Source organism: Felis catus, chromosome C2 (assembly GCF_018350175.1).
Source record: "Felis catus isolate Fca126 chromosome C2, F.catus_Fca126_mat1.0, whole genome shotgun sequence".
Taxonomy (NCBI): domain Eukaryota; kingdom Metazoa; phylum Chordata; class Mammalia; order Carnivora; family Felidae; genus Felis; species Felis catus.
In genome coordinates this window covers 60416599-60444533 of record NC_058376.1, presented here as the reverse complement: position 1 = coordinate 60444533, position 27935 = coordinate 60416599, and the positions used below count along the sequence as shown (strand labels likewise).

At 39.3% G+C, this 27935-nt stretch overlaps 1 protein-coding gene and 1 long non-coding RNA gene across 3 annotated transcripts in view; one reads left to right on the top strand and one right to left on the bottom strand.

The window, feature by feature from the left end:
• DRD3 (dopamine receptor D3) overlaps positions 1-4031 on the top strand; it is a 34367-nt gene extending 30336 nt beyond the window's left edge. The window contains exons 6-7 of the mRNA XM_019839742.3: positions 1110-1455; positions 2601-4031. Coding sequence (XP_019695301.2) covers positions 1110-1455; positions 2601-2797 — 543 coding nt within the window. The 3' untranslated portion in view covers positions 2798-4031. The remainder of the gene's footprint in view (positions 1-1109; positions 1456-2600) is intronic.
• LOC123379956 overlaps positions 1-27935 on the bottom strand; it is a 61943-nt gene that overhangs the window by 22750 nt on the left and 11258 nt on the right. For both annotated transcript variants that reach the window (XR_006585074.1, XR_006585075.1), the window contains one exon: positions 1940-2017. This is a non-coding gene — a long non-coding RNA (uncharacterized LOC123379956). The remainder of the gene's footprint in view (positions 1-1939; positions 2018-27935) is intronic.

Sequence of the window (27935 nt, the reverse complement as noted above, 5' to 3'; positions counted from 1 at the left end):
AAGTTCAGATGTTGAGCACATACATCCCCGCCAAATACCAGAAACATCCAAATAGCTGCAGTTTTTTACTCTCAGGGTCTACTCATCCTAAACCTTTTTTTTCCCCAATTTCTTTTCTGTTTTACAAATGAGGCTCAGAGGTATTTAATTAACTTGCCCAAGGATATATCTGATAAGTAGGAAAGCTGAGATGAAAATCCTGGGTTTGTTTCTTTCTTTTCTTTCTTTCTTTCTTTCTTTCTTTCTTTCTTTCTTTCTTTCTTTCTTTCTTTCTTTCTTTCTTTCTTTCTTTTTTTCTTTCTGGGAGTGGAGGGCTCTGTCAGCCAGACAGAGCCCTACTTATTGTGGAAAATTTCAAAAATAAAAAAGTAGAAAGACAAATTTAACAAATCCTTCAGTAGCCATCAGCCAGCTTCAACAGTTATCAACTCATGGCCAGTCTTGTTTCATCTACACTCCCACCTATACTCACCCATGCCTACTGGATTCTTACAAAGCAAATCCCAAGTATCATAACATTTAAGCCAAAAATATTTCTGTAAGACTCTCTAAGGGATACAGACTATTTTATAAACATGTAACCACAAGACATCACACTAAGCAAATCAATAACTCCTTAATATCAAATCAATAACTCCTTAATATCATTAAATATCCAGTGTTCACATTACCCCAATTGTTTTGTAAATTTTTTGTAGTTGGTTTATTTGAATCAAAATTCAAATAAGACCCATACTTTGCAACTGGTAAATGTTACTGTTGTTTTTGTCGCAATTTATTTGTTGGAGAAAAAGAAAACTGAGTCATTTATCTTACAGACTTCCCCACATTCCAGATTTTATGATTTACATCTTAGTAGTGTCATTTAATGTGTTCCTCTGTATATCCAGGTCATTCTAGCTCAAAAAGGCCAGGCTATAACCCTATACGACCCTCCTAAGGGGATTATTGTGATTCTCAAATGTTCTATATCTGATGGGTGTTTTTTAGTTGTAAAGTCAGAAGCAGATTTCACATACCGTAACTTTTCGTGATCCCACTACTTTCAGATGTAGGTTTCACAACATGATGGTTTCCTCTAACTTTTTTGCATCCTCTTTCCTTTTCAGGAACATTCAGAAGGTAAACAGTGTCCCCAGGAGTCTCAGGACCCTCTCTTGTCCCACCTGCAGCCACTATCCCCTGGCCGGGCACACCTGGAGCTGAAGCGCTACTACAGCATCTGCCAAGATACTGCCTTGGGGCAACCAGGCTTCCAAGAAGCAGGAGGAGAGTTGAAAAGGGAGGGGAGGACTCAGAACTCCCTCAGCCCCACCATGGCACCCAAGCTCAGCTTAGAGGTTCGAAAACTCAGTAACGGCAGGTTGTCGACATCTCTAAAGTTGGGGCCCTTGCAATCCCGTGGAGTGCCACTTCGGGAGAAAAAGGCCACCCAGATGTTGGCCATTGTGCTTGGTGAGTTTGGGTCATGTTGCATTGAGTTGCGTTGGATTTGGTCGGGTTAGGTTGAGTTAGTGGAGCTGACTGGGGGTACTAAGGAACCGCATTCGTCAGAAATTGGAAATTCAATAGCTGTAATATTTATAAATGTTTGCAATACAACTGAGGAGGGGTTATGTATAAATGTTAACTCCAGTGAAAATTCAAAAGACCTAGCCTGAAATTTACGAAACATGAAATTTAACAAGTGGCCTAGTTGAGCTGCATTTAGTTATGGGGTTTGTTGTCTATTAGGTGGAGTTGTAATGGACAAATCAAATAATAAAGAAGATAACAATTCAATAAAAATTTCTGGCACGTATTGGATATTTAATAAATGCTTACTTGTATTCTAAATTATTAAGTGAAAAAAATAGGGATGCAAAAAACCTCAGTCATATGGTGCAATAACATCTAGATTATTTTAAATACAGAGAAAAAAATACGAAAATTAATTTACCAAGATGTCAAAAGTGATTGTCTTTGAGTGGTGGATGGTTATTTTCCTTCTTTCACATTTCTGTATTTACCAAGTTTCCTGTTATGAATAAAATCAGGGTTAGTCATTATAGGAGAAAAATAGAGGATTTATTTAAATTAAGAAAAAAATCAATAAGTCACAAGTACCATATAGAGTTAGTGAAGGCAATTTATTCTGTTCATTGTCACTGACAAACCTCACTTTTTCATATCTTAGGGACTTTGTGAGAACATCTAGATGTAATCTCCACAGCAGGAACTGTCAGTCATGTCTTTAAGGTCTTCTTCCCTATCAGTGCCTAGGATCAGGTCTCGCACAGCTAGACATTAAATAAACATTTGAATTGAATTGAGAAGTAGAAAAGACTGGTAAAGAGCTACCTAAATAGCAAACTAGAAAACTGATTTAGGAACAAAGGCCTGAGATGAATCAAAGATGTAAGCATGTAGTTTTCTCACCACCCCCGCCAAAAAAGTGGCTAATCACACCTACTTCATAGGGTTGGTATACCAATAAATGGGTATGTAAAATTCCAGCATAGCCGCTGGCAGATAACAAACAACCAGGAGTCATTTTCATTGTTATATCAGAAAGAGTGAGCAAACCCCTTACCCAATTTCTCTCTTCCTTTGTAACCCAGGGACCTTCATTGTCTGCTGGCTGCCCTTCTTTTTGACCCACGTTCTCAATACCCACTGCCAAGTCTGCCATGTGTCCCCAGAGCTTTACAGCGCCACCACGTGGCTGGGCTACGTGAACAGTGCCCTCAACCCTGTGATCTATACCACCTTCAATGTTGAGTTCCGTAAAGCTTTCCTCAAGATCCTGTCTTGCTGAAGGAGAGGAGAACATACTCGCTGTGGCCACCTTTAGCTACCAGGCCACTGGGCAACTGGCCAGGGCCTGCTGAGAAAGACTGTGCTATGTTCTCTGGCATGGGGTAGGAAGATTCCTGGAGCCAGGACATCCCTGAGTAGCAGGTGTAACCAACTGCTTCTTCCTAAATAGAATGTTCTACCTCCCCAGCTAAAACTCTGACTTCGTCTTGTAAATCTTCAAGTGCTTGGGAGGTCCCTGAATGATAAGCAATAATTCAGAGAGAAGCTGATAAAACGTGACTCGACTCTACACACACACACACACACACACACACACACACACACACACCAAATTGTCATCTGAGGCATGATTCATCACAGTGAAGGAAAAATGAACAGATCTCATAATTGTCAACTCGCCAGGGGTCCTTGAAATCTCAGCCAGTAAACCATCTTGCAAAACAGCCAGTCTCTCTTCCTTCGAGCCTATAATTAAACTATCAGGCTGACCCTGTACTTTTGTGGGCCAACACCCTTTTGATCATTCTTTTGGTTCATTGTATCCTGAACTATAAGGACAAGGCCAGTGCTTCTACCTCTCTGTAGAATCTGGCTGCATTTGGTGAGGAAAATTCCTCGCCCTGAGGAAGACATTGTCCCACATTGGGACATGGGCTTCCTTTCAAACCTTGTTACCCCTGTATTGTAGCTCTAGCTAAGAAGACCCTTTGACTCCATTCCCATAATCCCAGAGACTCAACCTCAGAGTAATTCAGGATGAGGTTGTTAAGTGGAAAAGGAATGATGGCTCTCACTGTAGTATCACTTTAAACCATGCAGTTCATAACATGCCTCAGATATGCTTTTCATAATGCTATAAACTTTTTATTCCCAGGCATCATCTCCTGCTTAACAGAGACCCAATACTTTCAGACCCTAAACCCAGTAAGTCCTAAGTGTCTACAAAGTGCCGGTCACCTCCCAGGCTCTGGATATATGACAATGAATAAAACAGCTCCTGCCCTCAAGGATCCCACCACCTGCTCCTATGTTTGTTCATTTGTGAGCATGGAAGAGACTCCCCTAGACTGCCAGTAGACCTCAGAACTGAGGGCACCAGGCATGTAGCTGTCCAAAGACAGCACACGGACAGTCTTTATAAAGGCCTAGTGCAGAATCTGAACGTGACCACTCCAACAACTGAAATTAAAGGCATTATAAAAATAATGTGTCGATGTCATTCAAAATTGCATTTAGAAGGAACTTGAATAGTCTCACCACTACCTGTTCACCTACAGAAGCTATTTCTTATTGACTACAGAATCAAGATACAATTTACAGATAATTTATGAAGTGTTATCATATCGAACTTCAATAAATTTACTGTTAAGAGCTGTTAGTGCACAGGCATGACAGATGTTCACAGCAATCCTGGTAATATTTTACTTTTTTTTTTTTATTAGAAGTTTATTTATTTATTTTGAAAGAGACAGAGAGAAAGAGAGCATGCATAAACGGTGGAGGGTCAGAGAGAAAGAGAATCCCAAGCAGGCTCCCTGATGTCAGCACGGAGCCCGACGCCGGGCTGGAACCCACGAACCGTGAGATCATAACCTGAGCTGAAATGAAGAGTCAGACGCTTAATGGACTAAGCCACCCAGGTGTCCCAGTGCTGGTAAAGCTTTAAAGTGCACAAGAACTTTACAAAGAATCCAAGGCTTCCTTTGCCCAATCTTTATTCCTCTAACCCTTAAGTGTATAAGAAGGAAATATATATCCCCAGTGACTTAGTTACCTGTTACTCCTGAATGCTTTTAATGCCAGCATTTTTAACATGTTGTTGTGTATGTCAGTATTTATATTTTAACTCAGTGGAAAAATTTTGTGTGCCCACTAGTTCTTGTACCTTATATCATCTAGTTCAGTAGGTTTATGGTGCAAGCAGAACTGGGGACTGAGACAGTTACATATCTGAAGAAGTAAAAGTACATGATTCCTAGATTTTCTCATGCACAATAAACAGAAACCAAGTAGGATAGTGGGTTAAAAATTAATAAAATTCCATGTCAAAATTAGAGTACTAAAAATAAAAACATAGCCACATCAGCACTAATATATTTATGAGGAAGAATGAATAGCAAATATTGTGTATCCTTCCTTACATCGAAAACCTTACATCATTAAAACTTTATGATAACCTTAAGAAGATAAACTCAGTTTTGTAGGTGAGGAAATTGAGGCTAAGGGAAGTCAAGAAATTTGCCTCAGGTTATACATAGTGGCAGAGCTGGGATTTTTTTTTTAATGTTTATTTATTTTTGACAGGGGCGGGGAATGGGAGAGGAGCAGAGAGAGGGGGATAGAGGATCCTAAGCAGACTCTGTGCTGACATCAGTGAGCCTGTTGCAGGGATCAACCTCAAAGAACCGTGAGATCATGACCTGAACCGAAGTCAGACACTCAACTGACTGAGCCACCTAGGCATCCCCAGAGCTGGGATTTGAATATACTTCTACCTGCTTCGCAAGCCCATACAACTAACTACTATGACACACTGCCTTCCACCAGAAGAGGTAAACGGGTGGGAGAAAAAGACAGGGAGAAAAGAATGGGACAAAGATCGCTGGGAGAGCTTCAGCCTACCTGACCCACTGCCACCCCTAAACTTCCTGAAGAACCCAGCCCGAGGCATTGCTCTCACTCTCCTGCCATGTTCAATTTCTAAAACAGTCACCCAGGAAATTCATAATCTGTTTTTATAAAATCATGCTACAGAATTTAGAGAGTATTTGTTTCTACTCTCTCCTTCATTTGTACAAAAGGAAACTCAAGTCCAGAACTATTGTCCCACAGTTGGCTAATGACAGACACACAGTCAAATATACTGAACTCTTCTATAAAAACTATAAACTCCATATAGATACAAGGAGAAAGTCATACTGTCACCTTCACCATTAAGCTGAGAGGCTTCTTTTCTCCTAGACAGTGTCTCTTATCTCTAATCTGAGACAACATTCCCTTCCCAGAATTTTCTTCTGATCCAGGCAGAGCCTTCTAAGGGAATCCCAAACACTCCCTTCAGCCTCTTCATCTTAGGATTCTTCATTCTACCACCTCCACCTCTATAGTTCCCACTACGAACCAGCACTTAACCTCAGAGCTTTGCACTCTCAGAGCCAGCATGGCCAAAAATTGCAGGAGAAATGTTGCCCTGAATGAAGCAGAGCAGAGTTGTTGAGGGCAAACCTGTTCTGGGGCCTAATGAAGCCTCAGAGCTTCCCATACTGTTTGGGTGAAATGCAAATAAGCGTGGAAATCCGGATAGATTGCAACCAACATTCAACTCTAGATCATAAGTAAATATTTCCTTTTCCTAGCACATATCCTCTAACTCTCCTTTCATTGCTCATTTACTAAATCAATCACTTATTCAATAAATAAATAAATGTTGATTTATCACCTTCTGTGTGCCAGGCATGGTGTTAGTGCTGGGAAACATCAAGGAAGACAAGGTCCCTGCCCCCAGAAGCTTGTAGCACACTGGGAAAGTCTAACTTATGCATATACCAATGACCTACTTTTTGTCTATAGTAAAAAGAATTCATATAGTGTTTGGAAGTTCAATATTCAGCCCTAACAAGTCTTCCCAGACAAGTATTGTCAGAGTTAAGACATAATTAAAAAGTAGGAACGGTGTACCAGGCAGAGAAAACCTTTGAAGGGCTAAAGATGTAAACAAGGAAGAAGCATTCAAGGCATCTCAAATAATTCCATCTGGCTGTAGAGAAGAGGCCATAGGGCAGGAAAGGAAAGGGCCTCATCTTTGGAGACCTCCTCCAGCTCTGCTTAGGTGGTAACTGAGCAGGTGGTGATACAACTTGCAGAAAACCTCTAGATCTTTCCCCCACTTCCCTCCATGTGGGCAACACACATTACAGACGACTTACTTAACTGACTTATTTAATTACTTCCCTCTGTGCTACAGTGAATTTCAATAAATGCAAAATTCAATTTGAATTCTTTGCTCTTTTCTATACAAGTGGAGAAATGGCTGGCTGAATGGATGTAGAATCAGAGATGGTTAAAATTAAGGCAGTTCAGAGAGTTTGGGTCAGAAATCGAGGGGGTCAAGCAAAGAGATTTGTCTTCCTGAATGCTTGGGTCAGAGCTAAACAGAGGAGCAGAAAGGTTAAGGGATTTGCTCAGAACTGGCTGTTTCCAGCAGGTCCTGACTCCCAGGCCTGTGCTCCCATCCTTTGGTATCTGCTGATATCAGAAAGCTGAAAAAGCTTAATTTGAGTCAACACACAAAGAGCAGAGAGGGGATGACAGGCAATTAACTTGATTCCTCCTTTCTACCTAATTCTCTCCTCATCAGCTTAGGAGGGAAGTGAGTTTCCATGACTACCTCCTGACACGGAGATTCAGTGGAGGGTGATGCCGATGTCAGCCCTGCTCTGTCGCACACACTAGCAGAGGCAGAACCTAGGAGTCTGTGCCAAGCACAAGTCCTGGGACGTCTTGCCCCACCCATCCCAATGGCCTTACTCACTAGATGAAGATTAGACTACATTATGAATTAGAAGTGTTTGACAACGATAAGCTCTAACAAGTGTGAGAGATTATTATCATTGATATTATTATCATCTTCATCATCATCATCATCATCATCATCATCCCCCTAAGCAGCTATTTTTATCATTGCTATCTGGTTCACAGCCCATCTTTCTTTCTCTTTGCTGATTCTCTAATTGTCTCATGCTATCAGGCACAATCTGTTCAGCCTCCCACATGAAATCTGATTTTTCTCTTGTCTTTTATTCCCTAAATGTTCCCAGGATACTTGGCTGGATTTGTAGCGAAGTTGTTAGGCAAATGGCTAGTCCCTAACAGCACACCCTTTCCCTGCTCATCCAGCCATGTGCCCAAGTATAGAGTGATATGACACCAGGCTAACGGCAGATACGTGCTTGCTAAAGGTGACCTTGGGGCCTCTGTTCCTCTCCTGGCCAGGGAATGAGGATCAGAACACAGGTATTCCTCAAGACTTTCCATCTTTGCTCCTCATGATGTCTCAGCCTAACGGCCTTTCTTCTTACTCCATCTCTTTTCTCCTGAGAGAAGCACACTGGATACGGAGCATTAGTTTCCTAGGGCTGCCGTATCAAATGACCACAAACTGTGTGGCTTAACACAACAGAGATTTATCTCATGGTTCTGGAAGCTCCAAGTCCAAAATCAAGGTGTTGACAGAGCCATACTCTCTGAAGGCTGTAGGGGAAGATCATTCTTAGCCTCCTCCTAGATCTTGATGTTACCAGCAATCCTTAATGTCCCTAAGTGGGGCAGAGGAACACCAATCTCTCCTCCTTCTTCACATGGCGTTCTCTTGCTATATGTCTGTTTTCAAGTTTCCCTCTTCTTATAAGTCATCGAATTAGATCCTTCCCTAATCCAATCTTAATTTGATTATATCTGCAAAGACCCTATTTCAAAATAAGTTTACATTTACAGGTTCTGGGGGTTAGAACCTCAAAATACCTTTTTGGGGGAACACAAATCAATCCATAAAATATGGTGAAAGTGGAAGGCAAGAGGACTTGGAATTTGGATGACTTGTGTAAATTCACAAAAGCTCTGTCATTTAAAATATGAGGTTAGATTCCAGCCTTGGCATATAGTCTCTTTAGTGGCTTGAGTCAATTCTGCAAACTTCCTGGTGCTTAACTTTGTTATCAGTAAAAGTGGTAAATCTGGATTCCTAAGCTATGATAAGACAAGCTAAAAATAATTCTAGAAGGGCATAAATTATCTTCTGAGGCCTAAAAACCTACAAACATGCTTATTAATAAAAGTCAAAACTGTTCAAAGAACATCCTTAGTTGTTTCTCACTGTCTTAACAAAATAAAATAAAATAAAATAAAATAAAATAAAATAAAATAAAATAAAATAAAAAGGAATTCAACAGCAAACCCATTGGGGCTAAGGAAAGCTGAGGGAGTATCATGTACTTCTACTACCCCATTTAGCACCATTGCAGATGGGCTAAGGTGAAGGACAGTATTTTCCTTCTAAGAAAACTTAACGTAATAAAGTTTACCTGCATGATGGTTTACAGATTCCATAAGATTCTATATTAAAGACCCCTGAAAAGCTTCCATTTATCACAACCTAAAATCATGGGATTTGGAAGTTGGAAGGGACTTTAGCCCAGTCTCCAACTTATTGCAGAAATTCTAACATCTCTGACCCATGATCATCCAGCCATATTAAGAAACTGGATCACTTCTCCCCAATACAAGTGACAGGTTATCCTTCAGAAAATTCCTCCCTCCTTTCAACCAAAATCTGTCTTCTTATAAAATCTACCTTTGCACCCCTGTTCCCTCCTCCAGCACAGAAACTTCTATTCCATCTTCCCAATGACTGCCTTTGTGGGATTAAAACAGTTCACCAAAGTCTCAATTCCTTTTTCTACTCCAGGTAACATTTTCTTACACTCTCCATCTTCATTGATTTCTTCTGGACGTAGCTATGTTGTTAGTGTTTCCCTTAAAATATAGGGCACCAGATAGAATACAATCTTCTAAATGCCATTTATTTAACCAGTTCAGAGTGCTATGGACTCATTTCTGCATAATTCAAATATTCTATTTTTAATGACCCCCAAAATTATACAGACTCTTAGGGGTCCTATTGAAATCCTAAGAAGGAGATTTGCATGCTGAATAGATAACTTCAATGGGATATGCTTTAGGGATCAACACCTATATGTAAAGGAAGTCAGAAGTCAGATTCAGCAGAAGGAGGAGCTGAACTGTGATGCAGTCATACAAGGAACTTAGTCTTTCTGGGACTTCTCAGCAAGCAGGGACTTTTATGGCCCCAGCCAGAAGTTGGATGTGGACCATCCCTGGGAAGGAGGCGTGCTTTAGGCAAGGAGGCTCTCTGCAGTTGAAAGCTCTCATTGTCAACACTCCTGGCAACTGGGGGAACAAATTCCCCAATCCTGAAGGGGAGATCTGGGTGCATACCACAGCATACACTAAATGCCATTTGGCTCCACTTTCTTTATATGATAAATTCTAGAAACAGCTTCGTCGGGAATCTAGTTGGTCTCTCTTTCTGTGGAAGTTGAGTGGGATGGACTGTAATCTTTGTCAAACCAACTCGTCTTAATGTCAAAATAATTCTCATTGTTGTCTTCTTCCATCATCTATTCTAGATGCCCCTCACTACTGATTAGCACTCTACTGGTCTAGGGACAAATCTGATGGAGTGACCCTGAGGGATATGGTAACTTTCTCAGACCATGGCTGTTACACTTATCCATATATTGGCAAAATTAAACAAAGGAAGACAAAGAGACACTTTAGTGGACCATACAGGCACCAAATGTATTCTTCCCTGTCCTCATTGTGTAACAACATCCTTAACTTCTCCTTATCAGGATTCAGTTATCTTTGCCAGGATGCTCCATCTCTTATCTGTTGGTCTCCCGGCACAAGGAGCTCCAAATGACTAGGTGAAAGACATAACTTAAAGCTTAATGGGATTTTCATCCCCTACTAGACATACTTCTCCTTTAAGAGCAAGGATCTTTACCTCAAAAAGTTAAACATAGCATTACTTTATGATCCAGCAATTTCACTCTGGTGTATATCCCAAAGAATTGAAAATAAGTCTTTAAAAAAAAAAAAAAAAAAAAAAAACTTGCGTAGAAATGTTCATAGCAACACTACTCATAATAGCCAAAAATTTGGAAAGAATCCAAATGGCCATCAACACACAAATGCATAAATGAACTGTGGTATATCCACACAATGGAATGTTATTCAGCCACGAAAAAGAATGAAGTACTGGTACATGCTACAATGTAGATGAACCTCAAAAACAATATGCTAAGTAGAAGAAGCCAGACACAAAAGGTCACATATTTTATGATATCTAGAATAGTTAAATCCATAGAGATAAAAATAGATCGGTGGTTTCCAAAGGTGGGTGAAGAGGGTATGGGGACTAACTGCTTAATGGATGTATGGTTTCTTTCAGAGTGATGAAAATGTTTAGAACTAGACAGAAAAAGTGTTCACAACAGATAGAGGTACTAAATGCCACTGAATTGCTCACTTTGAAATAGTAAATTTTATGTTATGTGAATTTGAACTTCATATTTTTTTAATTTAAAACATATAAAAAAGAACAGGACCTAGAGGCTCCATGTTCTTTGATTGGAAGACTCAACATTGTTTAGATGGCAATTCTCTCTAAATTGATCTATGTATGTAATGCAATCCTTCTCAAAAGTCCAACAGATCTTTTTTTTTTCTCCCAGAAACTTATAAGCAGATTGTGAAATTTATATGGGAATGCAAACAATCCAGAGCAGCTAAAATAATGTTTGAGGGGCGCCTGGGTGGCGCAGTCGGTTAAGCGTCCGACTTCAGCCAGGTCACGATCTCGCGGTCTGTGAGTTCGAGCCCCGCGTCAGGCTCTGGGCTGATGGCTCGGAGCCTGGAGCCTGTTTCTGATTCTGTGTCTCCCTCTCTCTCTGCCCCTCCCCCGTTCATGCTCTGTCTCTCTCTGTCCCAAAAAAATAAATAAACGTTGAAAAAAAAATTAAAAAAAAAATAATGTTTGAAAAGAAGGACAAAGTTGGAGAATGTTTACTTTCCAATTTCAAAACTTACTAAAAAGCTACAGTTATCAAGAGTATGGAATTGGCATAGTATAGTTATATAGATCAATGGAACAGAATCAAAAGTCTAAAAACAAATCCTTTTGATTTTCCATTGAGGAAAGGAGAGCCTTTTAAACAAATAGTGCTAGGATAATTAGATACTTACATGCAAAAACATAAATTTAGGCCCAACCTCATGCTATACCCAAAAATTAATTCAAAATGGATTATAAAATTAAATATAAGAGCTAAACAATAAAATTTTAAAAAGGAAATGTAGGTAAGAATCTTTGAGACCTTAACATAGGCAAAGATTTTTTAGATATGACATTACAAACACCATAAAAAAGAAAGAAAAGGTAAATGGGACTTATGAAAACTCAAAACTTTGCATGTCATAGACACCATTTAGAAACAATAAGACTGGCTTGCAAAATATTTGCAAGACACATATCTGATAAAGGACTGTATCCAGAATATAAAGAGGATGCCTGGTTGGCTCAGGTGGCTCAGCATGTGACTCTTGATCTCAGTCAGGGTTGTGAGTTCCACACTGGGGCATAGAGTTTACTTAAAAAAAAAAAAATGTACAAAGAACTTTTACAATTCAATAAGACAAACAATTCAATCACCTAACCCCACCCCCCAAAAAAGGCTTAATATGTTAATGGACATTTTAGTAAAAAAGATTTAAAATTACCTATAGACACATAAAAAAGATGATCATTATTAGTCATCAAAGAATGGCTACAAAATAAAAAAAAAAAGATAATAACAAATGTTAGAGAGTGGGTAGAGAAATGGGGATCCTTATACATTGCTGATGAGAATGTAAAATGATGCAGTCACTTTGGAAAATGTTTTGACAGTCCTTAAAAAGTTAAACATAGATTTACCATATCATCTGGTGATTCTGCTCCTGGACATCTACCCAAAAGAAATGAAAACAAATATTCACACAATGACCTGCACATTACTGTTCTTTACAGCATTATTCATAATAGCCAAAAGTTGGAAATAACCCAAATGTCCTTCAATTAGTGAATGGATAGACAAAATGTGGTGTATCCATACAACAAAATACTATTCAACAATGAAAAGTAACAAACTAATGATACATACTATGACATAGATAAATCTCAGAAGCTTTTACTAAGTGGAAGAAGCAAGCAGCAAGAGACTATATATTGTAGGATTCCATTTATATAAAATGTCCAGAAAAGGCAAACTTATACAGAGAGTAGATTAGTGGTTGCCTGGGGCAGAGGGTGGGAATGGGGATTAATAGTAAATGGGCATGAGAATATTATTGGGATAACACAAACATTTTAAAATGGATTTATTGTGATGGTTGTACAACTTGGTAAACTTACTAAAAAACATTGAATTATGCACTTAAAATGGGTGAATTACATGCTATGTAAAATATGCCTCAATAAAGTTACTTAAAAAAAAAAAAGAAGAGCAAGGACCTCTAAATCTGCAGAGTCCAGAAGCACAGAGACAAGAAGTACAAAATTTCCCTGACCCTCAAGTGCGTCAGGGAAAATAACATTAGGCGGGGGCACTTCTACTTCCATTTTTTGTTTCCTAGATCCATGCATTCCACTGATGGGGTCAGCACCATTAATGGTCTTTGATTTAGAGTGTATCTTGTGTCTGAAGGCTGGTGCTCCATCATCAGAATATCAGCTCCAAGCAGATGCTTCAGTTGTGCATGCAAAAAGCTATTGCACATTCCATTAGGCCAGCAGCTTCTGGGAGGTGTAATATGTAAAAGAAGCAGTGGATCTCATTGTTATGTGCACATGGCCATATCTCCATTGATATAAGGAATTATCTTGGTCTGATGCAATTCTATTCCAGTGGATCAAATGCTACATAAGCACTGTCTGGCTAAGGTTGTCTGAGTAGGAAGGAGAAGTCCATATTGGAATATTAGTTGATTCCAGTCAATTTCTATCAGGATGAATCACACTGTGGAAGTGCCCATTGTATGTAACTTGCCATTAAGAAGCTGGTTGATCTTTTCAAGAGTTGGAGCCTTTTTGGGAGCTCAGTGCAGGTGTCTGTTACTAGGAAGCTGGATATTCAATAGCAGCAGTAATTAGATAAGCCTTGGCAACTGGGAGCCCATGTTTTGAGGCCACACATAACCTTCTCCCTTGCCACCATTTCTCAGGCCATGTTTGTTGTATTTGTCCCTTACCACTGATATTGAGCAAGGGAGTATTCTTTAAGGTCTGTTTCTTCTTCTTCTTTTTTTTTTAATGTTTATTTATTTTGAGAGAGAGAGAGCAAGCAGGGGAAGGGTAGAGAGAGGGAGAGAAAATCCCAAGCAGACTCCACACTGTCAGTGCAGAGTCAGACAGGGTTTGGTCTCACAAATGCTGAGATTGTGACCTAAGCCAATATCAAGAGTCAGATGTCTAAATGACTGAGCCACCCAGGCGCCTTGGGCAAGGGAGTATTCTTTTCTGTCTCCATTATGTAAGAGCAGAACTACCTTCTCCTGATGACCAAGATCAAGTAGCCTTTCTAGGATGGTGAGTCCATTTCTTACCTGCTCATCCCTTAATGTGCCTACTGTGCCAGCATTGATAGAAGTTGGCTGGCATCGACTAGCTAAGACATTCTGTTTCCTAGGTTGTGTAGAGTTAACTGTCCAAGTCATTCATTACTGCCCTTTAGTGATATATATTATTACCTCAAAATATTTCTCTTGACAGGCATGCTGCCTGAGGCTTTGTCCACTAGGAAGAATTCCTTTCATCCCTATCTTTCAGAGACATCCCTGAGTGGAGCTGCACCCATGAAGTACAGCAATAGTCTACTTAGTTTTTCAACCACATATTGATCTTACCTATTCATAAACCAAATTCAGCTTTTCCTCTCACCCCATGGTACCCATAAATACGAGCTAAGGGTGAGGTATCAGTGCAAGGGTGGTGAGTGACATAGAAGTCTGGGCCACCAATCATGCAGTTTATTATTTATCTCTGGCTATGCTCATACTTGATCCCAGATGTACAACTTTTTTTCCTTTTGATTGTTGTTGGGGGTCTGACAAAACTTATGATGGGTAGTTCTGGCTGCATAAACACTTGATATCACACCATCAGCTTCTCTGTTTCTACCAAGAACCAGTAGCACACCAAGAGTTATTTTTCAAAAGGTATATAGTACCCTGCTACAGGTAGCTTGGCTCACTTCTGAATCTTAGGGGTCTTTTTTGATTTTCCTGCTAAGGCTTGCCATAAAATCTACAGGGTATTTTTTCCTACCAATGATATTTCCTATACCATAGGCTTTACCAGGTCATGACCCAAGTCACTCTGATTCAATTGTAACAAGGGCTTTAGAAGATCACATATGGTTTTCTGGATCTGAGATGGCCCTTCAGATTTTTCCCACCCTTAAGTACATGGGCCTTGGTATACCCATATTGATCAAGTGTGTAAAGCAGCTATCTCCAAGGAGGAGGCCCAACTTGGGAAGTGAGGGACACAGCTCTCTTCAGCTGAGGACCATGTCTGGAGAGGGATTCAGCTGAAAGCCACTGGCCATTAGCCACCAATACACCCCACAACTGGGGCAACTCTTGCCTTAGCTTTGAAAGGGAAATCTAGGCAGCAGAGAATAGCATCCACTATCCATGCTCACCTAAAGTTCCCAGATGTCTTCCATTAAAGTCTTGAACTTCTGTGTCCTAATATGTGTCCTAGATTTTTGGAGCCAGTACTGGACCTTGTATTTGTCCTTTATTCAACTTGTTGCTTTTATCATAGCATTCCAGCATGTGAAGTCACTTTGAATTTTAACTCTATCTTCTGTCTTAGACTGGCTTTGAAGGTATCAAAGGGGATGACGTCAAGTTATTTATAAAACAAATGAGGCTTCAATCCTCAGAGCCAAACAATGTTTGTAGGACTTGCATAGGTTATAACCACGCTTTCAACAGTCCACAAATATACTTGCAGTTGTTGTGTCCAGCCCCAAGTTAGTTTTATATCAAGGACACTATAAAAATATCTGTAAAATGTTTTGTTGAAATCAGCATATGCCATTGTATCAGTTACAATTTCTTTGCCCCAACTGGCAGAAAACCCGGTCTCAAATTGCCTTAATTAGAAAGTTTACTATTACCACTTAGGAAGAACACTATAGGTAGTATGAGCTTCAGGTTCGCAGATTCAGTGGCTTATCAATGTCATCATTGATTTAGGTTCTTTCTAGCTCACCTCTCTGCTAAACTCCGAGTACAGGTATCCTTTGCTTTTTGAAAGTTCAAGTTACGCCACTTTGCTTTTACAAAGACCTACGTTAGTACCTATTTTTTCTAACAAAAGAAATCCAAAAAGGATTTTCTCTTTTATGAAAAAAGGTGAAAAGCGAAAATAGCATTCAGAGTTTGTGTTGCAACCAGCCATTATAGAGGCTGCAGGCATTCAGAGTCGCCAGAGTGACCCCACCAAGCTTCTTCCCCAGGAACTACATATAGCATCTCAGCATCAAGCTGTCAGAGCTTTGAACTGTGTCTGTGAGCATCTGTGCTTTATCTTGATTTGTTTTGTGTATCTGCTAGCAAGGTGTGTCCTAAGATATCAGAAAGGGCCTGAGAGGTTATTTTGGTGGTCTGGGAATGCTCAAATAATTTTCCATATAAATTAATGGTAATTGATTCTTCACTTTACTCCATTTCGGCTTACAAAAGGTTTCATAGGAGCACTCCCACTTTCACATACAGGGGAAACCTGTACTGGCTTTGTGCTCAAGCTGGCTCCTCATCCCCTACCTCATGAGTATAAGGTAATGATGGGGCAGTTCCAGGAGTCCTATCCAACACAACAATGTCTACCAGCAGCAGAACCACCCTTCTCTTGGTGTCATTTCTTTGCCTGTTACCCCCAGCAGACTTCCCCTTGTGTCTTCCTAATGAGGATTAAGTCACTGTTGCACTCTGCAATGCATCCTGGCAAAGGGAATGTAATACCATGATTGGCTTCACCTTATGCTAATCATTTGCAGTAGAATGGATGTCAGGGCTCACCGATCCATAGTTGGTAGAATCTAATGTGTTCCCCTTTGTAAAAAGCCTTCAGCCTTCAGGCACTTCTTCCATTAGCTGTACTCACCAATAGATTACTGATAAAGGCTCTGAGAACCCCTTTATTATTTCACATTATTTCAATTTCCTGGCATATAATTACTCTGGCTCTAGAAACTTAAATCCACTTTAGAAAGGTTCCCTGTTTTCTTCCTTTCTCAACTCTGTAGGACTTCAATTCTCATTGCACCTTCTTTTCAAAATTGAAGGTGGTATATCCTACTGTCCCTTTTCTCTGGCCCCTGCATCTAAAAATTGGTTTTCAGGGCGCCTGGGTGGCGCAGTCGGTTAAGCGTCTGACTTCAGCCAGGTCACGATCTTGCGGTCCGTGAGTTCGAGCCCCACGTTGGGCTCTGTGCTGACAGCTCAGAGTCTGGAGCCTGTTTCCAATTCTGTGTCTCCCTCTCTCTCTGCCCCTCCCCCGTTCATGCTCTGTCTCTCTCTGTCCCAAAAATAAATAAACGTTGAAAAAAAATTAAAAAATAAAATAAAAATTGGTTTTCATTTTCCCTAGGTGCCCTTGAGAGCCAGGCTGAGTTTCATCTTCTATTTCTATAAGAAATCCACTCACACTAAGCAATTAATAAGTTTTAGTGGAATTTACTCAACATCTGAGCAGATTGTGGAAGAGGGAAGAGACAGATCACTGTCTTCCTGGCTTTGTCCCTCTCCTGTGTCTTCTCCTGCCCACCTTTCTACCAAATCTGGCCTGGAGGCCCCCACATCTTCTCCTGTCTTTGATGACTAAACCCTGGGAATCTCCATTCCTTGCCCAGGTGGGCTAATATCAATACCCTCCTTCCACACTGTCTCTCTAAGAAAAATCCAATTTCCTGTGTCTTTTTGCACCTTGGAAAAGAAGCAAAGTAAATAATTGAAAAACATAAGAACTACCTAACTTCTGTTAACACTGCACAACCTCACTTACTCAAAGAACAAGTTGCCCCATGTTTGTTCTCTCAACTCTAAGCAAAGCTTTTACATCCTTATAGCAGCCTTTAGCACTTTTGTAAAGCTAGGTTTATTCCTGACTTTAGCCTCCTTTTTTTCATTCTTGAAGGTGTATGATAGTCTTTTGTGTTCAAGCTTATCTATAATCCCCTCTCTCTGTCTTTTGTTCATATACCTTTTAAAAAACCTGAGCTCTGCAGAGAGCTCCCTGTACAACCACCTCCTTCTTTAGATGGCTCCCCCTTTATCTGTGGATTATTTCCTATTATATTATATAATCAGGATTTTATTGTTTAAATCTCCTACCTCCCCCAAGTCATATTCCTTTCTAAATTCTCACATCATAGAATCACACCTGTGGTAAATACTCTTTTGAAGTGAAGAGTTAATTTGTAATGCAAATAATTACCTCTTTATTTATCTCATTTTCAAGTAGGAATTTTCATATATCAAATTTTCATAAAGACAAATTAGGGGCAAATTATTTCACACCTTTTTCCTTCTCTGTCACTTATTCTCCCTCCCCCTCCTACTTTCCTCTTGTCCTTTTCCCCTCTGGTTGTTTTCCTGCTTCCTTCCAGGATGCTTGCAAGCCTCTAGGGCTTTTCTCCCAGATTCTGCTTTTGTTGAACTGAAATGCTTTCTGTTCATGTATTGGAGCAAGCCTTTGTCAGTACCAGGAAAACTCACCTACCACTGCTTCCAGAGAAGTCCATGAGTGGAGCCAAACGAAGAAAGCACTTGTAGAGAGAACTGGCTGTCCCTGTCTGTAACCCCTGACTACTGGGGATTTCCATTTCCTAACGTACCTGCTTCTATAAACTTCAATTAAAGTCCACCTTCTTCTGCTGACAAACTCTAAAGAGTAAATCTTTCCATGTCTCAGCTGCTTGAGGAGTAAGATGAGGGCAATGACCTCTGTCCTGTCTACTTTAGAGAATTGTTGGGGGGAAAATCATGGGTAAGAAAATTTAAATTGGAAAGCGTGATCTATCTATAAAAGAGTATCTACTACTTGTGCTTAATCATTGATATGTTGCCTGAAAATATCAAGGATGAGATTCTGGGTGTGAAACTGAGTAGAAATCAAGTGTCATAAGGGAAGATTTTGAGCAAAAAACATTGAGCACTGAGTTTTGTTTTTTGTTTTTATTTTTTTTAATGTTTATTTTTGGGAGACAGAGAGACAAGTGCAAGCAGGGGAGGGGCAGAGAGAGAGGGAGACACAGAATCTGAAGTAGGTTCCAGGCTCTGAGCTGTCAGCACAGAGCCTGATGCAGGGCTCGAACCCACAAAGCACAGGATCATGACCTGGGCCGAAGTTGTACACTTAACCAACTGAGCCACCTAGGCACCCCAAGCAATGAGTTTTTTAACTCAAGAATTGCCCTGTCCCCACAAAGATGGGAATTGAGAAAAGACTGAAGAAATAGGAGTGCTTCATGAGATAACAATGTGCCAATCCTGTTAGATGATTTACTTCATTTTTGAAAATATTATAAAGACAAACCTGCCTAGAAGACTGAGAGAGAGAGAGGGGAGTGGAGATAAGGGCAAGGTTTGCTCAGGATTTGCAAAGGGAGGTAAAAGTAAGGGAGCAAAGTTCCTATGAGATAAGGGAAGTTGTTCTAATAGAGTAGAAATAGAAAGAAGGAAAATATCTTTATCAAGTGAAAATTAAATGATGGTTTAGAAACAAGAAAGAGCAGCTCTGAGAAATGTTAGTAAGAAAGAAAGAATTCAGTGACAACGCTAGAGAAAAGCTAGAAAATTAGGAGTGTATCCTTTCAATGAAGAAGAACACAAAAGCTTGCCTGGTAACTCCATCCCACCAATCTCCACCCACATCTATCACCATTGCCTTCAAACCTTTACCAGGTTTCACACTGGGAAATGTAGGATAAATTTCAAAGTTTTTATATTATTTGTTTACTTTTATCTATTGATGAGCAACATCATAGGGGTAGAAATGGGAATGTGTGTTTTAATTCCTGTCAAGGGAAAAAAAAACCCAAAAACATAAGGAGGACAAATAAACAATTGGTTCTTGTTGTGTTGCTCTAGTAGTTGTACAAACAGAACGCTACTTGCTGTTTTACCTTTGATTTTTGAAGTTCTAATGTGGGCCAGAAGTTGTTCTGGAGCCCAGAGATAGAATGATGAGTGATACAAGTGTGCTCTCTGGTTTCATGGGACTTATAGCTTGGTAGGAGAAAGAGATATTAAATAAAGATGTATACACATGAGGGTATAATTACAAGTTGGGGTAAATACTCTAAAAGAAGCAAGGACACTTTTATGAGCAAGAATAATAGGGGAAACTAACCTTCTATAGATTGAAGGGCCAGGGAAGGCCAATCTGAAGAAGGAATGCATAGAAAATCCTCTAGGATAGAAATAAATTTTCCATGGGGGTGCCTGGGTGGCTCAGGAGGTTAAGCGTCTGCTTTGGTTCAGGTCATGATCTCACGTTGGTGATTTCGAGCCCCACATTGGGCTCTGTGCTGACAGTTCAGAGCCTGGAGCTTGCTTTGGGTTCTGTGTCTCCCTCTCTCTCTGCTCCTCCTCTGCTTGCACTCTGTCTCTCAAAAATTCAAATAAAGCATTAAAAAAAATAAAAGAAATAAGTTTCCATGAAATGAGTCTGGGGCAGATTGTTCCATGCAAAGCAAAGAACACATGTGAAGATCCCAGAAGGGGAAAAAAACACTTGTGAGTTCAAGCTTTAAAAGAAGCTCTGAAGGAAGGCTAGTGTGTCAAGAGCTGTGCTGTCCAATCCCATAGTCACTGGCCATATATGGCTATTTAAATTTAAATTAGTTGAAATTAAGTAAAATTAAAAATCCAGTTCCTCATTGCCCTAGGAACGTTTTTAGTACTCAATAACCACATGAGGCCAGTGGTCACTCTGTAAACACCACACATTAGAACATTCCCATCAACACAGAAAATTCTATTGGAAAGCATTGGTGTAGAGCAGATGTAGAGATTTAGAAAATATTTTAAATAATATTTACATGGAATTTTCATAACATGGGAACATTTTTATGATAAATGAAAGTTTGAGGGTTTTTTTTAATGTTTATTTGAGAGAGAGAGAGAGCGAGCTCATGTGTGCACTAGCATGGAAGGGGCATAGAGAGAGGGAGAGAGAATCCCAAGCATGCTCCGTGCTGTCAGTGCAGATCCCAATGTGGGTTTCGATCCCATGATCCACGAGATCATGACCTGAGCACAAATCAAGAGTTGGACACTTAACCGACTGAGTCGCCCAGGTGCACAACTTTTCTGATATCAGCTCACGTCAGGCAGAAGATTCTGGTAGGAACTCTTAAATGGTCATTTTAACAGATTGCTGGAGGCTGAGTATGAACTACTGTGAGAATGAGAGACTCCAAGGGCTCCCTGTATTGGGAGGCCCCACACCAGCTTCTCATGATGAAGAGCCAAGATGGGGTGCCTGAGTGGCTCAGTCAGTTAAGCATTTTCCTCAGTTTCAGCTCAAGTCATGTTGTCAAGGTTTGTGAGAAAGAGTCCCACGTCAGGCTCTGCCCTGTCAGCACGGAGCCTACTTGGGATGCTCTCTCTCTCTCTCTCTCTCTCTCTCTCTCCCTCTGTCCCTCTGTCCCTCCCTTTCTCTCTCTCTTTCTCTCAAAATAAACAAATAAACATTTTTTTTTAAGTAAAAGAAAAAACTCTTCAGTCTCTTGCAGGGGGAGGGGAAATAAAACCATTTTGAAATATCCTAAGTATTCTTCATAGCAAAGGCCTATATTACAGAGGAAAGATATTTTACCAGAGTCTTATATTACCTCATGGGAAGGATCATTACCCAAATTCAGCCTTCTCTAGGCTTTCTGCCTCACCTAAGGGCCAGGGAGGCAGGAATAAGAAAACTAAGAAACACTTCTGAAAGTCACAGGTCAGGGACACAGCCCCACTAACAGACTGCGATTTAGTGATAAGATTATAGAATGCTTCCCCTCCCACACATCTTACTGCCATATCATCAGGGCTCCAATGTAAGAACTGGATTATAGCTGAAAGAGCTGCAAGGCACAGACTCTATTTAAGAAGGAACTCTTAAGGAAACCCAAAACAACAGTGGGGAAAAAACAAAGGTACTAAAAGAATTTGAAGCTTTCAACACCTACAGCTATAACAAACATTACATACAACCCTACTCCTAGTCAGACTAACATAAAGCCTCACACTAAAGATCTACTTACCTGAGTTCTTATTATCTGATACATCATTTCTGGATTTCAACAAAAAATTACAAAGTATCTGAGGGGGCAAGAAAAAAGAATAGCCTGAAGAAAAAAAGTAAGCACCAGCTATGACAGATTTTCAAGTTATCAGACAGGGTATTTAAAATAAGTATGATTGATATATTATAGATTCTAATGGGGAAAGTAGACAAGGTGCAAAAGCAGATGGGAGAGATGAAAGAGAGAGATTAAAACTCTAAGAAAAAATAAAAAAGAAATGCTATAAATAAAAAAACACAAATATAGACATGAAGAATACATTTGATGGACTCATCAGCAAAATGGACATGGTCAAGGAAAGAATCAGTGAGTTTGAAGATGTATCAGTAGAAACTTCCCCAACTGAAATGCAAAGAACAAACAGAATAAAAACAAAAAACCCCAGAATATTCAAGAACTATGGCATAATTTCAAAAAGTGTTACATATCAGTAATTGGAATACCAGAAGGAGAAGATTAAATGGAGCTAAAGAAATATTTGAAGTAACAATGAAGAATTGTCCAAAATTAATGACAGGCATCAAAACACAGATCCAGGAAGCTCAGAGAACACTGAACAGGATACATATTAAAAAATAATAATAAATAAATAAATCTAGGAACATCATATTCAAACTGCAGAAAACCAATGACAAAGAAGGAAGAAAAAAGCCTTGAAGGAAGCCAGAGGGGAAAAAAAACAACTTAATTGTAGAGAACAAGGATAAGAATTATGACAAACTTCTTCAGAAACTAGGCAAGCAAGAAGAGAATGGAATGGAACATTTAAAAATATTGAGAGGAAAAAAAACAACTCACTCTTATCTGGATTAAATATTCATGAAAATAAGCAACCCCTAAAAAGAGAGTGAAGAGAGTTAATTTAACCACAGAGAGGAGTCATTTCAAGTGACTTCAAAAACACAGTAATTTGACCATACCTCTCTAAGACATGTATATCTCCAAGAGCATGAAGAATTATAAAGAACCTTTATACGGTTATGAGATATCGCATTGTTAGTAATAATATTTGAAATTGTTATTCTGACACTATGACATATGTCTGTGTGTGGATGAAGCAAAATAAGTGTTAGGCTGATGCCATCAGGACCTAAGTTTTTAGTGTAAAGAGATACAAATATAAAATACAAAAGTTCTGTAAAAACATCATAGTCTAAATTTGAATTTGAACACACAATGTATTTTCTCTTTTAAAAAATATGTATTTCTTTGCTCTTTCCACTAAAGTACTTAGAAGCAACGACCATAAATTTAGCAATAAATACTCCTAGAACCCAGATTATGGTCTCTGAAAAAAACACTTTCCAATAAAAGAAATCAGAACTTATTTGGAAAGTAATTAATTCCAGGTTGGGGGGCAGGAAATTTAAAATGTGATCCTGGAACATCTTATTATACCAGCAAGAAAAAAATAAAAAAAAGATTGGGGTTGTGTCAGAAGGACTCAGAAGCTTGCATGATGGTCCCCGTCCCTCCAGTGGTCAAAGCGCAAACAATTTGAGCATCAAAAAATAAATAAATAAATAACTGTAATGGTTTTTAAAACAATAAATGGTTAAAATCCATGAGTTCATTATGATACTTAAAACATGATTTTTTTTTTCAAATCCTCATTGGCTACTTGTAAAGGAGGCCAAAAAACCAACTCATTCTTTTGACAACTGGTAAACACAGGAAAGAATTTTTCATCTCCTATAATTTGAACTTCAGTATAACTAAATCTTTGATGAAGGAAAGTATTTTTTAATAGAAATATTCCTACTTAAAAGCAGAAGGAACAATGGATTGTCTTAGTCAACTTGGGCTGCTAAACCAAAATATCATAGTCTGGGTGGCATGAAAAATAAACACTGATTTCTCCCAGTTCTGTAGGCTGGCGGTGCCAGGACCTCAGGTCCTGGTGAGAGCTTTCCTCCTGGTTTGCAGATGGCCACTTTCTTGCTGTATCCTCACAGAGTAGAAAGAGAAAGCTAAGTTTTCTGGTTTCTTCTTATAAGGGCACTAATCCCACATAAGGACTCTATTGTGATCTCATCCAAACCTAATTATTTCCCAAAGACCCACCTCCAAATACCATCACACTGAGGTTAGGGTTTAACAAGAATTTGGGGGTGGGGGGAACGCAAACATTCAGTCAACAGCACCCTCTAATGAAAGAGTGGATCTGGAAAAATTGAACTACTGTATGAGCCAGCAATTGCACTACTAGCTATTTATCCAAAGGATACAAAATGCTGATTTGAAGAGACACATGCACCCCAATGTTTATAGCGGAGCTATCAACAATAGCCAAATTATGGAAAGAGCCCAAATGTCCATCAACTGCTGAATGGATAAAGAAGATGTGGTACATATATATAATGGAATATTACTCAGCAATCAGAAAGAATAAAATCTTGCCATTTGCAACAACGTGGATCGAACTAGAGGGTATTATGGTAAGCCAAATAAGTCAGGCAGACAAATATATGATTTCATTCATATGTGGAATTTAAAAAACACAACAGGTGAACATAGGGGAAGGGAAGGAAAAATAAGATAAAAACAGAGGGAGGCAAACCATAAGAGACTCTTAAATACAGAGAACAAACTGAGGGTTGCTGGAGGAGAGGTGGGTGAGGGGATGGGCTAAATGGGTGATGGGCATTAAGGAGGGCACTTGTTGGGATAAGCACTGGGTTTTATATGTAAGTGATGAATCACCGGGTTCTACTCCTGAGAGCAATGCTAACTTGAATTTAAATAAATAAATTTTTAAAAAGAAGAAAAGAAAGAGTGGATGTGAGAAATGATCATTAGTGGCTGCTCAGACCACTAGGTGAAAAGCTAATGGAGTACTAGACACAGGTGGATCAGGCTGCAATGCTAGAACTACCGATCAATCCTTAACAGGATAAAAAGTGAACCAACCATTATGTGCCTCAACATGAAAGAACAAACCACCACCTCTTATGAAATAGTTCTGCCAAAAAAATCAAACCTGAACCTGATTAAGCTTCTAGATCAGCACTATCCGACAGAAATACAATGTAAACCACACAGGTAATTTAAAATTTTCTACTAGCCACATCTAAAATGTAAAAATAAATACATGAAATTAATTTTAATGCCATATTTTAGTTATCCCAATATATAAAAGTATTATTACTGAAACATATCAATGTAAAAATTATTAATGTTTAACACCTTTTTTATGTGTTAAGTTTCTAAAATCTTGTATATTTTACACTTGCATATCACAATTTTGACTAGCCACACTTCAAGCAGTCAGTAGCTACATGGATGCTGATTCAAACAAACCAACTGTAAAAAATTACGAGATGATGGAGGAGATTTTAATGCTGTCTAGGTATTTGGTTATAGTAAGGTACTATTAATTTTTAAGTGAAATAATAGTACTGTGTTTACATTTTTAAAGAGTCCTTATCTTTTATTTATTTTTAATGTTTATTTATTTTTGAGAAAGAGAGAGAGTGTGTGTGTGTGAGTGGGGGAAGGGCAAAGAGAAGGGGACAGAGGATCCCAACCAGGCTCTGCGCTGACAGCGGGGAGCCTAATGTGAGGCTCAGATTCACGAACCGCAAGATCATGACCTGAACCGAAGCCAAATGTTCAACCAACTGGGCCATCCAGGTGCCCCTAGAGTCCTTATCTTTTAAAGATACATATTGAAATATTTACAAATGAAACTATAAAATGTCAGAGATTTTCTTTCAAATAATCTAGGTGGGAGTAAGGGGAACAGATAAGAATAGAAAACACAAGACTGGCCATGAACTGACTGGCTACCACTAAAAAAATGGCACCAGTTTGCTGTCTAATGTTACTGTCAAAGAATGGAGAGGGTCTTGTTTATTGAACTCACTGCAAAGGAGATACTGGAGATAGGCTGAGCCTGATTAATACATCAATCACTTCTGACTCCAGGAGTGGTAGGACTGTGGCTGCAACACATCCCCTAGCTCTGGAGTAGACACCCAATTGTTGGCCAGTCTCCCCTGTGTTCCCACTCTGTATCAATCCCCAGTTGCTGAAGGGGGCGGGGAGGGGGGTAAAGACTGTAAGTCTAAATCTGCTCTATTACATGAAAAAATGAAATTTCAACTGCTTTCTGGGAAAGAAACAAACGTTTCAAATCCAGCTTGAGCCAGTGTTTCTTCGAGAGAAGCCCACAGGAAACAGACCACCTAAAAGCTCCAGAGGAGGTTAAATCTCAGAGGGAGAACACTGGAATTGCTAGTGTCAGCTGGCTACCCCCTCATGGAGCATCACCTTCCTCCAGTGCTACACTTGGCAGGTTCTAGGTTTTGCTTTATCAAAAAAGGCAATGCTCTTTTGCATTTGTATCACTTACACTGCCCACCCTAGTCAGTCAGTAAATTGTGGTTAAGTGAGTCAGTGATAAATAACGGAAGGATAATCAGAGGCAACAGGGCATTGTGGAAAGAACATAGGCAAATCTGGGGGCAGCTTTCAGACCACTTAATTACTGACCTGGAATATTCCTCCCTTGGTAAACTCTATACATCCTTTTTTAAGTTACCAAGTCAATTCTGCTCCCATAAGTAGATTTGCATTCATCAAACTACATGTTCTTATTTTGGTTCAGAAAACATGGTGAGAAAAATTTTCCCACTTTTATACCATGGTGCTTTGTATATCCCACCAGCAAAGTGATTACTGTACTGTTTTGCAATGAAGCATTTATTTTCTCCAGTAAGCTCTGATTTCAAAAGCAAAAACCCTGACAGTTTCACCTTTGAGTCTCCACCATCTAGCCAATGTGGGATACATAAGCAGGCAATACAGGTTTGTGAAATGAATAGATCGTCCACCAACAAATATCACTGAGCATCTAAACAGGTTTAGACTATGAAATGACAACCTTTTTGCTTTTCTAATCTCCAAATGAACACTCCAAATGTGGCTACGTAGCTAGGATCTTGTTATGGACTTCAGAATCATACAAGGAAACCAGCAGTAAATTATTTTGCAGTCACTTCAACCCGTATACCCACATCCTTTTAAAAACCAGAATTACTTAGCTTGACCTTCTCATGAGACATGGATTTAAATACCTTTTTGTTGTTTTCTAAAATTTAAAGCATATATACAGTGTTATCATTATGAGTACTCATTGATGTACTTTCTGGTCTGAGCTCCTTCCCATACTCGATTTCCAGATACTGCTCCAAAAAGGTTTTGAATAATTGCAGGGTCATTAGAAAAGGTCTCTATTCCCATGATTATCTTCTTAGACATCAAGAATAAATTACATTTTTCAGAATTTTGTTAAAAAAAATCTGGTGACATGGGTCCATAGAAACAGGTTTATTTTGTTTTAAAGATTTTATTTTTAGGCAATCTCTACACCCAATGTGGGGCTGAACTCACAACCCTGAGATCAAGAGTCACATGCTCCACTGACAGAGACAGCCAGGTGTCCCAAAACACATTTAGTAAGAGTAGGCAGGTTATATTGTCTTCATACCCATTGCAGGGGCTTACCCTGGGCCCACACACCAGTGAGGAGGGGGTGAGGGTAGAAATAATAGCACAGGTTTCAGAACCAGATATGCCTGAAATCAGAGTAATTTTAAGCAGTTATTTGACTGTTTCAGCCAAATATAAATAGGGAATCCCTCAAATATAAAAAGGGAATGATTATACTTTTTTTGAGGGATTATGGATTTGTTGGGAGTCTTACCAGGGAGACCATGCAAACTGAATTAGTTGGAGTGACCCAGCCACCAGCTCAGAGGCAAACTCACCTCACTGATTTGGTCCATAGTTCTATTCCTTTGAGAACAAATACTAAACATCTCTAACATTTTGATTTATCTACTGATATTGTCATCTAGTGATTGTCCACATTCTCTCATCTCCTAAGACAGTTTTATAGTCTTCTTTTGTAGTTGGGATATGATTTGGTAGATTACTGAAAGATATTAATTTATTTCTATTATGATGCTTGTAGAGTTGGAGTTTCTGGTGGCGTTCTCTGGTCCTTTGTAATCTTTGTTGCTTTTGATATGTATACATATATATATATATATTTTTTTCATCCTTTCTCCCCTCAGAGAGTCACCCTTAAAATTTCTTGCAGGGCTGGTTTAGTGGTCACAAACGCCTTTCATTTTTGTTTGT